Raw genomic sequence first — 16,202 nt, forward strand, 5'->3', positions numbered from 1 at the left:
GGGGGGTGGTGTTTAAATTGTTGATCACTGTACTGGCAGAGAGCTAAGGGCTGGCAGGATGTTGGAATTGTAATTCTATGGTCCATCTATGGTTTTCTATTTGTAAATGCTTGTCCTTTTTCACCTGTCCAAAAGATGAAGGTCAGGTGGCCCTCCTTGACTTAAGGCAACCTAAGAGAAGGTTCAAGTATCATCTTGCTGCTGATGTTTTGATCGGGAATGTGGCTTTTTGTGTGATAAAGGACTGCCCAGAGCTAGGCAGGAAGTACCGGGGTGGGACTTCCAGTCAGAGAAGGCTGCAAGAGACTCAGGGAGGCCAAGGGAGACTTGGGAAAGAGCAGAACAGAGCGGAGTTCTAAGCAGGCAGCTTGAACCTCGTGCGAAGGTAGAGTAACTTTAGATGGGAGCTGAGAGGCTGCTCCAGCAAAAGGCACACAAACTACAGAGAAGTCCCAGTGTTAATTAAAACCGCAATCGGGATCCATGGAAGCTCCACAATACAGGGTATTTTATCACAGCAACAAAAATGTGACTAAGACTCTTACCCATTTCAATTTTACAAGCAAAAATGCTGTGCTGGTAAAAACGAAGTGTTTCTTCGATAACATTGAAGGACTGAATATCCCAGAAGCCATCAGTACTTAGACCAGTCAAAAATTTGCCATTTTTCACAGTTGGTCTTCCCATTCTCCAGTGTGTGTAGGACAGTGCAGTTTTGTCAAACCACATCAAAGAATTGTCTAGGAAAGAAACACATTTTTCTATACTTAAGAGATTAAATCAAAATTTCAGTTTCAATTTTAGTATTTCAAATCACTGATTTATTTTCTCCTTTCCATACCTTCTAATAGCTTATCTGATTAACTATACCTTTAAAAAAATGTCTTCTAATGTAACAGTAAAATGTGTTCGTTTAACTTGAAAATGTAAATTGTAAATATGAAAATTTTAACTATAATTCCACTCCTTAATAGCCTACTACTCTTCATCAAATATCCATTCTTCTTACATATACTTTTTTTTTTTTTTTCGAGACAGGGTTTCTCTGTGTAGCCCTGGCTGTCTTGGAACTCACTCTGTAGACCAGGCTGGCTTCGAACTCAGAAATCCTCCTGCCTCTGCCTCCCAAGTGCTGGAATTAAAGGCGTGTGCCACCACTGCCTCTTACATATACTTTTAACTGTAAGATAAATGACTATAACATTTTTAAAAATTTTCCATTTCTTATAAAATTAATAAAAGAAATTATTTCCACTGGACACAATTGTGCATACTCAAAAGTGAGAGATTTTTTTTTTACACATTTCATTTTATTGCAGAGAACAGGCTTCTCAACATAGCGCTAAGTAGCTGGCTATTCACATACAAAATTATGAATGTTAGCTCCTTGCTGTTACCATAATAAAAAAATTAACTCAAAATAAATCATAGATGAGATGTAAGAGCAAAAACTAGAGAACACATAAAACAAACACAGGTTTTTCAGTGTGGCCTTGCAGTAGACAAAGGAATGCTTCTCAATAAGGAGTTTGAAAAACTGCCATTATTAAAGTAACAAATTGGAATAAAGAAATTATGTCACCATTACCCACACACCCCTATTGTCCTGCTTCTTTCCCTGATCATCATCGCTTGACTCAACACATCTCAACATCTAGCTGCACCAAGGACACAAGAACAATCCACGCATATTTTGTTCTTGCTTGCTGTGTGTCACATGTTTTCTGCCACCGTTTCTTTCTCCCACACTTATCCGCTTCCTGATTAATATAACACACAGTGGTGTATAAGTTTACTAGATGCAAGTGAGGTTTGTTTCTCACGAGCTTTGAAGTATCTGTTACCTGTTGTCTTAGTAACTTCTATTCATGGCTTCACTACTGAAAAGTCAAATGGTACAGCCGGGCATGGTGACACACATGTCTTTAATCCCAGCACTCGGGAGGCAGAAGCAGGTGGATCTCTGTGAGTTCAAGGCCAGCCTGAACATAAATGACTCTAGGACATCCAGAGTTACACAGAGAAACTCTGTCTCAAAAAAAAAAAAAATGGCTTTAAGACTCCAAACTCTTTGTATAATCTACACATATTTTTGAAATAACTAAAAATCGTGATTTCTAGGTATAAATTAGATCAGTAAGAATTACATTTAAACTCCACTTGATAAAAGAAGTTAGGGCAACTTAATAGGAGTCTTTAGATCTGAAGATGTTTTTATAGAGAATACATTTTCAGTTGTTTCTGATAATACCATGACAAAGTAGGTGAGAGTACATTAACTTATTTCACTAAGTTTCTAAGTTAGCATAGAAGGCAATGGCTTCCTGATGCCATCTTCATGTATTCTGTCCTCCTTGCCACTCCTGTTGCTCTCCCTCCCTATACGACGGACAGTCCCTTTCTCTTTTTGTGTCATATGTATTCCATTCCCAGAGGGTAAAATTCAAGTATTTATGCCGCCCAAGTTTGACCTCTTCTGCTCTGTACAATCCTTTCCAGGGGAACAAACACTGAACACTGGACCCTAGAAAGCCTGTCAATTTTAAGAATACTTAAATTCTTATACACAGTTCCACATCTTATACATCTGCTTACACTGACTGCACTCTGAGAGAGCACGGCTCTAAAAGTGCCCACCCTGAGGAAAGCACTAGAGAGGGCAGAGAGAGCCAGAAGCACATGGCCTGCTGGGACCAGGCCTGGATCTACTCTTCCTCTAAAGGGTGGATTGCTTCCTTTCTTGCTCTAATGCAGCTCTGCAGCTTGGTCTACCACTGTGTCCATTTGGATTTTTCTCTTTCAGGAGCTCAAGAGCCATGGCTATTGCTAGGGTAGAGAAGGGAAGAAATGCCAGAGCCTGCATGACTTGCGTACAGACTGATTTCCCTTCCTGATATCAACACCTCCACGAACTTCAGGATACCTCTGACTTCTTCCCGTCTAAACTGGTCTCGTTTGCTCCCTGTTAGACACAGGGTTTTAAGGTTTGTCCATATCAATGATGCTTTGGAAACATGGTACCCATGTTTCCAAATTTCAAATTTAATCCGAATTTCAAATATCCTACCCCACCGTTAGACTGTGAATCTTATTCTTCTGTTGCTTGCCATACACATACCCTAAGATAATGCTACAAACCCAAAGGGGCAGTATCAATAGAGATATGACCCGAGGTTGTTCTTCTCACACAAATTGGGGATTTATATAGGAACGTGGTCATTTTTAATTAGTCTTGAGTTGCCGGAAGGAAGAGTGGAGATGCGAAATTCCTCTTTGTATAAATCTAAGATTGGGGGTAAGGCTGTCTTAGTGGCAGAGCAGAGGCACAAAAACTTTACTGGGATTATTATATGCTGGGTTAAATATATAACACATGTTGGTGCATCATTAAACATGTTCTCTAAAGGACTGTATTTTGTAACTTGATAAGTAGGTTACGATGAAGTGCTAACGGAGCAGCCTGCAGTTACCACTTACTTTCATAGGTTATTCCTAACATGACCCATGAGGCAATATAATTGAAGTACAGAAGCTGCTCCACAACAAAGGTATTCTCCTCCTCATTTCGAATACTCAGACTATGTGCTTTTGAATCTGTCAAAATAAAAAAGGCCAATTTTAATAATTGTTTTGTACAGAATACTCTGTTTTTCTTGAAAGAGTCAGGAAGTTCTACTCTCAATTTTATTCCTTTAAAACTTAATATCAGAATACTAGAAGCACACACACACACACACACACACACACACACACACACACACAGAGAGAGAGAGAGAGAGAGAGAGAGAGAGAGAGAGAGAGAGAGAGAGAGAGAGACTGTATGTCCTAACACAGAGGACAGGCTATGCAGTGTTCAAACATTCTGCTGTATATCTGGCTCCACGGGATGTGGGGAGTTTGGTAGCTGAGCAGAGAACTTAAGGCATCCACTTTATGTCTCCTTCATTTAAAGCTCACTTTCCAATGGCACAAACCTACATGCTATTAATGGGATGTTGTTAAAGACTACTCTGTAATAAATAAAACTTTATTATAATTTAATTTTTTTAGTTTTTATTTTTAAAGATTTATTTATTTATTTTATGTATATGAGTACACAGTTGCTCTCTTCAGACACATCAGAAGAGGGCATCAGACCCCATTACAGATGGCTGTGAGCCACCATGTGGTACTGGGAATTGAACTCAGGACCTACTGGAAGAGCAGTCGGTGTCCTTAACCACTGAGCCATCTTTTCAGCCTGATGTAACTTTAAATTTAAATACCAGTACACCATTTCCTTCTAAACCTCTTAACGGGCTGTCAGGCCTATTTCTTCCTTAGACATTACTGCTACATTAGAGTTAAAGAAAGTTATTATTTCCAAAATGAGTTGATCAGAAAAAACCAAAGGGATTTCCCAGAAAAAGTATGCATGGATAAAACATTTGGAAGCACTAGATACAAAGTTAAGCCAGTGTTTCTTTTTTTTATTGTTGTTTTTATTTTATTTTTTTATTAATGAAAATAGATTTTTTTCTTTATGCAATATATCTTGATTGTGTTTTCCCTTCCTAATCTCCCTGGTTTCTCCTCACCTCCCCTTCCACCTGGATACAACTCCTTTCTGTCTCTCACTAGAAAATGAACAGGCATCTAAGGGATAGTAGTAAAATAAAACATAATAAGACAGAACAAAAACCAACAGAAGGAAAAAAAAACCCCAAGAAAACACACAGGAAAGAGAGATAGATGCAGAGACCCACTCATTCACATGCTTAGAAACCCCATAAAAACCAAAACCAGAAGCCATAATCTATATACAAAGAAACTGCAGGGTAAATAAAAAATAAAAAAGGTACAATAGACAATAATTAAAAAACAGTTAAAAGGAAGAGCCCTGCTGACACTAAGAGACAAAGACCCTCAAAGATGCTGTTGCGTTCATTCTCTGTTGGCATCTACTGCTGGACATGCAACCTGACTTTCAGAGTAGTTTGTTTCCCAAGTGAGACTCCCTTGGAGAAAACTAAGTTTTCATTTGCAAGTAGTTATCAATTAGATAGCTCCTGGGTTAGGGATTGGAGCATGTGTCCATTGTTCCTTTCAGCTCTAGGATCCCATCAGGCCCTGTGCTTGCTGCCTCGGTCTCTGTGAGTTCATACGTTATGGTAGCATTTCTTAAAGTATCTCTTGATGTACTTTGATACAGAGGGTATGCAGTCTAGTGTTTCGCAAACCTTATCCTATCTTTTTTTTTTTTTTTTTTTAAGAAACAAGTGCTCTTAAGACATGGCACCCTTTGGGGGATAATGATATAATACTTTTCATAGGACCTCTGTACACAGCTCATGGTTCCTTCTGTTCCATTATTCGAAAGTTACAGACCCTCAGGGTTTTACTGGGAATTGCTCAGGGTCTGAGACCACGGCCAGTCTCTTTGACCTTGGCTCCAATTAGTGGTGTAACTGAGTTTCTTGACACATGGGGTGATCTGTTGTCTTCAGTTAGTCTAGCCTGCTTCAGGACCACTTCTCTGTTCTCTACTGTGAGAATTAGGCAAGGATGGATCTTCCCACCAGGTGATGTGAAGAGTGAGTGTGTCCCAATACACAATGGCAGTAGAGCACACTCACGCAGCTTCTCGCACATGGACTGCACTTCCTCTGGGGTGACTGTCTTATGCCTGTTCTTTGTGATCATGAAATTGTAGCAGGAGTTCTGGAATGGTATCCATGGAGTGCTCTGAACAGGAGATGGGCATTTAGCACTGTCCAGTGGTCTGACCTCTTCAGTCTCATCTGGGGAAAAAAAATAGTTAATGGTAAGAACTCTAATTTCAGATGTAAATGTTAAATCCTGTTCACAGTCATTAGACTTGATTTGTGGGGAATACGCAGGAAGTGAGGAAGTAACAGCTTTGCTCTGTTTACACTTGAATATAGCATGAAGCATGCTGGCTTTCTGTGGTGAGGAAATTATTTGACATCATTTTTTTACTCCTGCTGTGGAGTGGAGGATGTGAAAAAATGAGGTGTTTTTAGGTTACATGAGTTTCTGTCTTCCTGTCTTATTAAATGTCAAGTGCCAGGAGCCTCCTCAGAGGGATTCTATAAACATATTAATTAACAATAGGCATCTAACTGTAACTGTGAGATTCACTCTCGCATTTCTGCTTACTGATATCTCTAATTTTAATGAAATAGTTCTTCTTTTAATGAAATTAAACAGAAATATCATTTAGACAATGGCCTTTAGAATATCTCATTTGTTTTATTCTTTGAAAGAGTAATATATTCAAGAGGATGCAAATATAGATTTGCTAAACTCAAAATAATTCAGACAGATTTATTATGCCTTAGAGATTATCAGGCATTCCCCCCACCCCATTTTGCAACAAATCCCTTTGTCTTGGAAATAGTGTGTTCTTTCGACCACAAACATAAGAATGTGGGCCCCTGATTGGGCTGGGTGTTGCAGTTTGGACTCAGGCTGGGGCCATTGGATCCTGAAAAGTGAGATTCAGACATCATTCACTCACCTCAGTGAAAGGCAGAAGAGAGAGTTGCAGAGCAGCCAGGATCGCTAGCGGGCAGAGAGAGCAGAAAGTTCACAAGGAGCAGAGGGCAGACACAGAGAGACCGAAAGGATAGGCACACGGCACATCTCTGGGTTTCTGTTTTCTTGTTGGTGTCAGGAGATTTTTGTTTGCTGTATTTTTGTGTTTTGAGACAGTGTCTTGCTATGTAGCCTTGGCTGGCCTGGAATTTCCTATGTAGACCAGGCTGGCCTCACGCTCTTAGAGAGCTCCCTGCCTGAGGCTCCCTAGTGCTGGGTGTCTGAAGTCCATCTCCGGTGGTTGAATTCTTTCCTTGTTTGCAGGGTGGTGTTCTAAATTCCCTGTTGACTGAAGCTGCCTCAAGCGTGTGAGGCTCCACATAATCAACTGAGCCTTTGTTTGTTTCTAAGACAGAGGCTTGCCTGGCAGCCCAGGCTCTGCTGGGCTTTGCTAGTCTTCTGCTTCCACCTCTGAGTGCTGAGCTTAAGGGGTATGTGCCTCTATGCCTGGAATTTTAATAGTGGCTTAAGATGTTCATTGTTGATGTTAAGAATTAATTAAGAAAGAGTTCCCATAAGCTAGCTTTGTAAGTACATATAAATAAAACTATATGTGACACAAGGCAGAGCGTGCCCATCAACATAGTCAGCTGGTATACAAAAGACAAACTCCAAAATAAGAACTAAGGACAAAAGAATCTGAAATCAATAATTCTGAGTGCAAATCCTTGCATCAGTTTGTTGGGGGGGAAATGGCTATGGTGGGAACTGGGGCTAACTCTGTCTGCTCTCCCTGAGCACCTGGTTTGGTTCCCAGCATCCATATGATGGCTCACAACATCTGTGACTCCAGTTCCTGGGATATGATGCCCTCTTCTGGCTTGATGGACACTAGGCATGCACGTGGTGCACAGACAAATACCCAAGTACCCAAACACATAATAAAAACACATTTTTTAAAAGGACATGATAAGGGCTTTCTTATAATCCTCTAATACAAAATAAGATTTTGCAAAACCAAACAGACAGAATTCTACTACTTGGATGGGTAAGGGGATGAAAACAGTTGCGATTCACTTACTTCCTGGATAGTAGCAAATGGCACCCGGCTGGTTACTATCACAGTCAGCTGTTCTCCAGAATCCGTCCGTGTCTAGTATCACACAGTCATCAAGTTGCTCATTGTTTCCAGCCCAGTTACTAAAATGAAGACGTTTCCCATCTGACCAACCAAAGTTGAGTTCATCCTATGAGGTGTAGAAATTCATTTCAGAGACAACATTGACATTATCCCTTTTATATTGTTTTAACCCGTGAGATCAAATGATTATTAGTTGCATTTTACACTGTGTTAAGCACTGTCTTAAAGGTTTGAATCCTTGTGACAACCATCTGAGAGGGCCCTGATATCAATCACTCTTTCACAGGTCACTGAGAGTGAGTGCGGCTGGAACCCCGTTGAGGCTGTTAGACCCTAGACTCTGTGGTCCTAACTCTAATGCTGCTCACAGGCATCAGAACTGTTTGTTGGAAACCAGAAAGCTGAAGCGAAGTGAGGGCCACTCTGTGTAGGGAGTACTCTGGAGACAGCATGGCATGCCAGAAAGAACAGAGAGGAAGGAATCTGTGTGGTTGTCAACCACGGTCCAATCGCTTATAAGCTTTTGATTTGTGAGACTGGCCCTCCAATTTTCCAGCCCTCCATCTGTGAAGTGGCTGAGACACAAGGCTAGACTAGTATAAAATGCAAAACCAGGAGCAGGCTGGCACCCAGAGTTACAGAACCGCTCACTGCCTTAGTCTCAACTTCTCAAGACCGTGCATCTTATATTATTGTTTCCACATTGGTCTCTGGGACAAGGCAGCTTCCCTTTCAGTATTATAGATCAGTCTAGAAGCCTCTAGACATTTGTCTTTAGAACTTGACAAGGCCCAATCACCCACCTGTCTTGAGAATGGATTTATGCAGTTGACATAGGAGTTCCAGGATAGTTATGAAGTAATAACCAATGCTGGCCCGATTGCATTAAAGGGTTAAGCCTTCCTGAGGCCCAAAGGAAGGTCCAAACCAGAAAACAGCCAAACCCAGCACTACCCAATGCTTCCTTATTCTGGTAGTGTTAGTGGTTGATTCCAGGGCTTCATGGCTGCTAGGCATGCTCTACCAGTGAATTCCTAAGCCATTGTGGAGTTTTACACTTGCCCCCTGGAAAACATAGTTTTACCTACACTTTGCTGACACTGTCCTACATTCTTCCTTGTGTTGCATTTGCCACCGGCCTTGGCAATGGCCCTGGGAGCTTCCTTTTTTTGTTTGTTTTGTTTTTGTTTTTTTGAGACAGGGTTCCTCTGTATTTCCCATGCTGTCCTGGAACTCACTCTGCAGACCAGGCTGGCCTCAAACTCAGAAATCTGCCTGCCTCTGCCTCCCAGATGCTGGGATTAAAAGCATGTGCCACCACTGCCTGGGTGGAGCTTCCTTCCATCACAGATAAATCTGTGATCACAGCTCCTGCCCACCTCTCTGCATTGAATGAGAAATCCCCTCATCAAGACTATAAATACCTAAGCTTTTAACATCTACCCTTTGATCTTGATTTGAACCTGGCTTTTCCAAGCCAACACTGGGCTTTTAGCTGCATAAGGGAACCCTGTTCATTTTTCTGTTCTTAGAACCAAAGGGCTATAAGAAGGGGCAGTGGACGTTATTGTTGACGTTCTTTCACATACAAGCAAACTGCCAGGATCTTTGCCTCGCTCTGATATGTCTCTTTATGTGAGGACTTGTTTCCCTGCTCCTTCCTGATCGGCAGTACAGTGTCCTGAGTCACACACACGTACCCTCAGCACTGGCGATGATAATAATAATAATAATAATAACAGAAAATAGACTAAAGAAAATATTACACTCATTAAGTGGGAAATGAGGAAAGTTATGAGACATCACTCTAACTGCTTAAAAAAAATCCTTAACACAGTAACTCAAGAATACACAGTAAACTAGTAAACCATGTGTAAACTTCTGATACTTTGATAACAGTGACTTTCCATTAAACATTGAAAATTTTAGTCTACAGCTTTGGCTCACCTGGAACTCCTTGTATAGCCTAGACTGGCACTGAACTTATGACAATCCTCCTGTTTCAAGCTCCTAAGGGTTGGCATTACAGGTATGAAGGCACCACACCTTGGTAACAGTAACTGATTTTAATTTTTCTTCTTTTAATTTATTATATTTTACAATTTTAAGTTATATATGTATGCAGGTATGACATGCACATGTTATCATGTGTGTAATGTGTACATGTGTATGTGATGTCCATGTGTGTTTTTATGATGTGCACATGTGTGTGTAGGTGTGTGTGTGTGACATGCATGTGTCTTTGTGTGATGTGCACGTGTGTATGTGTGTGTGCATGTATGTGTATGTGTGTGTGTGATGTCTATGTGTGTTTGTGTGATGTGGACATGTGTGTACGTGAGATATGCACATATCTGGGTATGTGATGTGCATGTGCCTGTGTGTGCATGTGTTCATGCACTGGCACACATGTGTCATGGCTCAGGTGTGGAGGTCTAAGAGCAATGTTAGGTGCCAGTCTTGACCTTTGATCTTGTCTGAGACGGGGGCCTCTTATTTGCCTGTGTGTTTTAACTTCTTTCTGCTAACTCTGAAAGTGATGGAAAATTCTCCACACTTTACCATACCACACTCTACTGGTGTTGGAGACCTGACAACTTCTGAGTCTAGCTCAGTCAACAAAGAAAGATAAAAAGAAGTAGTCACTGAGTCACCCCCACTTGGATGTTTTTAAAAATCCAAATCCCTAACTATATGTCAAAATACATACAAACAGAGATTCATGGAGTTAATTGCATAAAATTTTAAGATGCTGCTTTCTTTTAATCTACGAGAGGAGGTAATGGGAAGAATGGCAAACGTACGTCTTGACTGGAGAGTCCGATCCAGAAGGAGGTGTTGCGCAGGGTGGCCTGCACAGCGAGGAAGGCCTGCTGGTAGGGGCCTGTGATGCTCACCAGCCTCATGTTCTCTTTCAGACACTCCTTCAGAGCACCGTGCCAAGTGAGGGGCTTCGAGACGATTTTGTACAGGTTATTTAGATACTTCACAGTTTCCGACGTGTTCTCCCAGGGCTGTCCGTCTTCAGTTTCTATTTGTAAAAGAAAGCAAGAAACCAACAGCTCCTCCCACACGCTGTGTGAAGGCATGGAGGTCTGCCAGCTCCAGATTTCACCGCTTCCTGGTTTACTTCAGACATCACTTGCCTATTTATTTTAGCTTTTTCTTGAGTGACTTAGACACATCTTACTGAATGGCTTAGGTAAAACATCTGACTTGGGACTTCCCATTCCTGAAACCAGGACACTCTTGGCTAGTTGCTTTCGTTTGAGAGAAAGCCACATGGGAGGGATATACTGCTTTAGGGCTCTCATCTGAATAAGGAAGTCATTAGAGAGCGTGGGGTAAAGGGCAAATATCAAACTTAGCAAGAAAAGCTTTGCTAAGGTACATGACATATGGGCTTCAGGTTCTCATTACATAACAAAACCTTTTATTTAAACACTCATTAAAACCTTACCATGGTCAATTAAAAATAATGCAATATATTATAAAAAAAAACCTGGGTGGTTTCTATTTCAGTTTTTCTTTCTCTTACTATGTAGCCTGGATGACCTGGAACTCAGTATATCTATCGGGCTGGCCTTGAATTTATAGATTCCTCTTCCTCTTCTTCCCCAGTGCTGGGATTAAAGGAGTGTGCCACCCAGTGAGGGTGGTTTCTACTTTTGAAGTACATGTTTTACCTTATTTTGACTACGGAAAGGTACAGACTACTTCATACGTACTAGTGTTTCTTATCATTTCTGTTGGCTGAATTTAACTGTGTTTGTACAGTACTGCACTTTTCTTCACATAAAGACTAAAATCTGCTAAGTGTCTGAATGGGAAGAACGCTGAACCCTAGCTTATTAGAATATTGAACTATGACTTTCATTAGACAACTATAAGCATCTTCCACCATGGATTTCATTTTTATATTTAACTGTGGCAATAATACTTGGAAAAAACTCCACAGTCTTTATGAGATAATCTGCCTCACAGTGTCAATATGAACTTGTCTATGCTAAAAATGTAAGCTACTTAACTCTAAAATTACATGAATCCATTTGTAAGACTTTTGGCAAAAAGAACCCTATATATTTAACAACATAAAGTATGGTAAATATCTAGATGACAGTTGCTACTGTGAGGGCTAAAGTTTTGTTTTAAGTTTTAATTACTGTGCTTAAGAGATTTATAAAACAAACAAACAAACAAACAAACAAAAATTGCCTCTAACCTGTAATAACCTGTAAGCCCCACTTGCCCAAAATAACTTCCTGAATGCTTGGGGGCTGTTCATGTAAGATAGAAAGCTATATATTTTCACTTTTATAAACAAGGTGGTTGCCCCAACTGCACAGGATGTGCTTGATCACATGTAGGTGGGGGATACATAGGCAAGGAAGTACATCAGGATGTGTGCTTGCCCCCTATTGGACAGAGACAGGAAGTACATATTCTTATTTGGGGGCTATTAGCTGGAAATCCCATGTATGGACCTGGCTAGTGTTCATCTTCCTGGCCAGTATTTAATAAAGCTTGCTTAAAATTTGGCTCAAAAAATGGTGGCAGTGATCTTATTGTTGCCCAGTGGGATTAATAATACCTGAGTACTTCTGACAGAGAGACAGAGAGTGGCGTTCTGAACAGGAAGTAAAATTCCAGCTCCCAGTAAGCGGTGACTTTTTGAGATTAAGAATCAAGGCACAGTGGAAGTGGGACTCATCATCAAAGAACTAAAAAGAAAGGCAAATATTAGTGTGGCCATGGAACTAATCTGAAGACCCTTGAAAGAAAATTTTGGATTTTAAGTTGGTGTTTCTTCTTCCCTATACAAATCAACTGATGTGGTGGAAAGAGAAAGCCAGCTCACACAGGTTGTCTTCTGATATCCTCACATGTACAGTAGCATGGACCCACATGCAAACATGCATGTACACACGTATACAAAAAAATAAACATGTTTAAAAAACACAAAGAAAGACAAGCTTATAACAGGAGTGACAGGTTAAAAAATTAAATCACTAAATAAGCATTAAATGAAAATAGAAATAAAGTAAGTATAGAAAATAATGAGAAATATCCAAAGGGGGATATGATCAAAACATATAGAAAAAATATGCATTATTAAATATATTTAAAAGGGGGAAGAAATGAATGAAGGATTTAATGTGAGAGACTGGATAATTCTAAGGAAAACAGAATAGGAAAAAATAGATGTAGTATTGATCACTGTAAGTAAAGGACTGCGCTGGAGGTTGGAGATAGTGCAAAGAACCAAAGACATGCATCTGATTTTGTTTTGCACAATCACTAAGTTATGGGGATTAAAAAGCAAAACCATATACATGTTTATTTTAATGCATTTCGGAATGTCAGTGGTACAGACAACTTCCTTCATTCAACATTAAACCCTCTAAATGTGCCTGTACGCTTGGAGAAAATTGGATATTGACACTGGTGGATATTGAAAAACACTTATGTGTACTGGACTAAAACTCAAAATGAATGATTTTTATCCAATTATTATATTGACCCTATGACAGCACTGGAACTTAGAGTGGGAAGTTGATCTCAGAAAGATCTAAATAAACTTCCAAAGGCATCCTGAGCCTGGGCAGAGGCCTTGAGGTTGGGTCCTCGTCTCCTACTCCCACGTCATCTTATCACTACAGAGGAGCCTAGCACTGTGTACACAGTTCCCTGCTTAGCATCCGTGGGGTCATAATTCCAGAACACGGACAAGACAGAAGGCTGCTCGCTTCATTTTGTGATAGCAGCGTGGATTGGAAGAAAGCATCATAACACAGCTTTAAGAAATCAGCTGGATGAATAGAGATGCAAGCATTCCCAAATGAAATGCTGACAAGTCTACATTGGTACAACAAATAATAATCTACTCAGAACAAGATTTTGTGCCTGAACCATAATCTCTTTGTGTGCTTTACCACCCATCAGCCTGTTGGGAAAAACTTGGTGCTATCTTGGAGATATTGGAAACAAGGTTTAGCAAATCTAATGCGTCTTCCTGATTGAAAATAGGAAATCCTCCTGTAACAGACCGCTACGTCTCACAGTCATCAGAAGGTTACCAACACAAGCTTGCAGAGCGGCCTGCTCACCTCCAGACCTAACATCAAGTCTAGGGTGGTGGTGACCACTCCGTTTGTGTCCCAGTTTCTGGAAGTCCCAGCAGGTGTGGGGAAGTATGAGATGAAGAAGAGAGGAGAGGCTATAGTGGCTACAGGGTCACCATCTTATTATGCAGATTAGAGATGACCTAATTAGGAATCCACAGAAGACCTACTTAGAAAATCTTGAGGAGTGGTAAGAAATTTACTGAGACGGATGCGGTACAGGTGAATCTTTACCGTGAGCTAGTGGATTTAGAATCACCTATAAAGCTGGTGGAGCCTCTGTGCCACTGTGGAGGTGCATGCCTTTAATCCCTGCGCTCAAAGGCAGAGGCAGGTGGATCAGTGAAGTTGATGCCAACCTGGTCTGCAGAGCAACCCAAGACAGCCAGGGCTACACAGAGAAACCCTGTCTCTCAAAACAAAACAATAAAAAAAAAAAAACAAGAACAAAAGGACTGGTGTGGCTTCTCTCTGGCTGCTTGTGAGGGCATTTCAAAGAGAAATACCATAAGGAGAAAGACCCACCCTGAATGTGGGTGGTGCCGTCTCATGCCTGAGGGGCCACGCCTTTATAAAAGGTGGTGGTGAGGGATAAAATTGGAGGGGAGAAAGCTAGAGAGCAATGGTCCTCCCCCTCTGCTCCCTGCTCAGCACAAGTTGAATTACTCTGCTGCACAGTGTCCTCACCATCATGGACACAAACCTCCTGAAACCACGGTTCACACTAGACTTCCCTCTATAATAGACCCTGCAGTAACCTTGACCCAAAAGTAACCGAGACTGGTGCCTACTGGGGAAAAGGAAAATCATGCAAAAATTCCAACGCAACAGCTTTCTAGGTGTTAGTAAGACAGTCAAGAAGAAGCTAGAATTACATAAAGATTCACAGTGCCCTAAAGGAAGAGGCATGAATGAGGAGATGCTGCATGCATACCACACCTCCAAATTAGGTGACAGACAGAAGGGTCGTATTCCCCCTAATATCTGGACAGGATCTCATCAGGAATTTAATTGTGTGGCAGCCTCAAGGTGTCTGTATAACTGCTTCCAATACAGTGTCCTTCTCTCTCCCTAATGCCTTATTTCCCACTAATGAGAATATCACCCAGAAATAAAGTCTATGCCATTTTACATGTAGGATGTTTTGTTTTGTCTTTTGTTTTAGACAGGGTTTCTATGTGTAGCCCTGGCTGTCCTGGAACTCACTCTGTAGACCAGGCTAGCCTCAAACTCAGAAATCCGCCTGCTTCTGCCTCCCAAGTGCTGGGATTAAAGGCATGCGCCACCACCGCCCAGCTACCTGTAGCTCTTAAAGAGAAATCACTAATCAGTGTTCTGTCTTTTTGTCTTGAGAGAGTGAGATGGATCATTCACATCTCCTGAGTCAGGTAAGACATTTATATCGGTTTCTGGATAGTCGCAAGGTTTCGAAGTACATGCTCGGGAATCTGTTGCGGTGAAAGCCAGGCCCACCCACCTGGAGGCTGTGGTTCTCAGAGCTTTCTTGAGTGGCAACTCACCTATTTAGCACGTGCAGTTTGGAGTTCTGAGTGTATGTGCAGAGTGGACAAATATTACCTCAGTCAGGGTTAGATGAGTTTCTCTAAAGAAGCCTCGTACCCCACCGCATCAGCCTCCCTTCCAGCCTCCTCAGCCTTCGGAAACCACTCTTAACTCTAGCTTTCTTAGTCTGCTTGTTAGCGTATGTCTTATAAATGGAACTGTGCATTAATCTATTCCTTAATTGTTATTTAAAATGTTTTGGGACAGGGTTTCATCTATCTCGGACTGGTCTCAAACATACTATAAAGATAAGGATGACTGAGCAGATGGCCCTCCTGGCCCTATCTCCCAAGTGTAGAATTACAAGCTTGTGCCATGCTGCCTGGTTTATACGTGCGGGGTGGAGATCAAACCCCGGGATTTGAACATGCTTGGACAGTACTCTGTTGAGCTACATCTCTGGTCCCCAGGCTACTGTTCTGTATCTAGTAATTTTTGGAGACTCAAGCTTTTCCCAGCACTAAGTAGATGACTGGCATACGACTCACTCACATTGGTTGGTATGCTCAGCCTTCGACCGACCAGCAGTGGGTGAAAGTTGTTGTAGGTCAGCTCTCTGTCGTCTGTCCATTTGTTTATCCTTTCATAGGCACTCCAGCGCAGACCAATCCATAGACTAGCTTCCATTTCCGGAAGCAAGGATATAATGAAATCTGTTAAAAGGAATTTTTTTTAGGAAAGCAGTTAGGGCCAGAGAGCTAGCCTGCCCTGAGGGTCTGAGCTGGATTTTCAGAACCCACATGGTGGAAAGGAAGGACATGCTGTTTTCTGATCTTCACATTTGTGCGTGTAAACACACACACACACCAGAGAGAGAGAGAGAGAGAGAGAGAGAGAGA

At 41.3% G+C, this 16,202-nt stretch overlaps 1 protein-coding gene and 1 long non-coding RNA gene across 2 annotated transcripts in view; one reads left to right on the forward strand and one right to left on the reverse strand.

The window, feature by feature from the left end:
* The window catches only part of LOC116090214, an 81,957-nt gene that overhangs the window by 58,321 nt on the left and 7,434 nt on the right, over positions 1–16,202 (forward strand). The window lies entirely within an intron of this gene.
* The window catches only part of Ly75 (lymphocyte antigen 75), a 93,609-nt gene that overhangs the window by 19,690 nt on the left and 57,717 nt on the right, over positions 1–16,202 (reverse strand). Inside the window, exons 23-29 of the mRNA XM_031370368.1 lie at positions 15,856–16,016; positions 12,270–12,399; positions 10,483–10,709; positions 7,619–7,784; positions 5,616–5,780; positions 3,478–3,594; positions 546–740 (exon numbers count right to left, since the gene is read on the reverse strand). Coding sequence (XP_031226228.1) covers positions 546–740; positions 3,478–3,594; positions 5,616–5,780; positions 7,619–7,784; positions 10,483–10,709; positions 12,270–12,399; positions 15,856–16,016 — 1,161 coding nt within the window. The remainder of the gene's footprint in view (positions 1–545; positions 741–3,477; positions 3,595–5,615; positions 5,781–7,618; positions 7,785–10,482; positions 10,710–12,269; positions 12,400–15,855; positions 16,017–16,202) is intronic.

Source organism: Mastomys coucha, unplaced genomic scaffold (assembly GCF_008632895.1).
Source record: "Mastomys coucha isolate ucsf_1 unplaced genomic scaffold, UCSF_Mcou_1 pScaffold15, whole genome shotgun sequence".
In the NCBI taxonomy this organism is placed as follows: domain Eukaryota; kingdom Metazoa; phylum Chordata; class Mammalia; order Rodentia; family Muridae; genus Mastomys; species Mastomys coucha.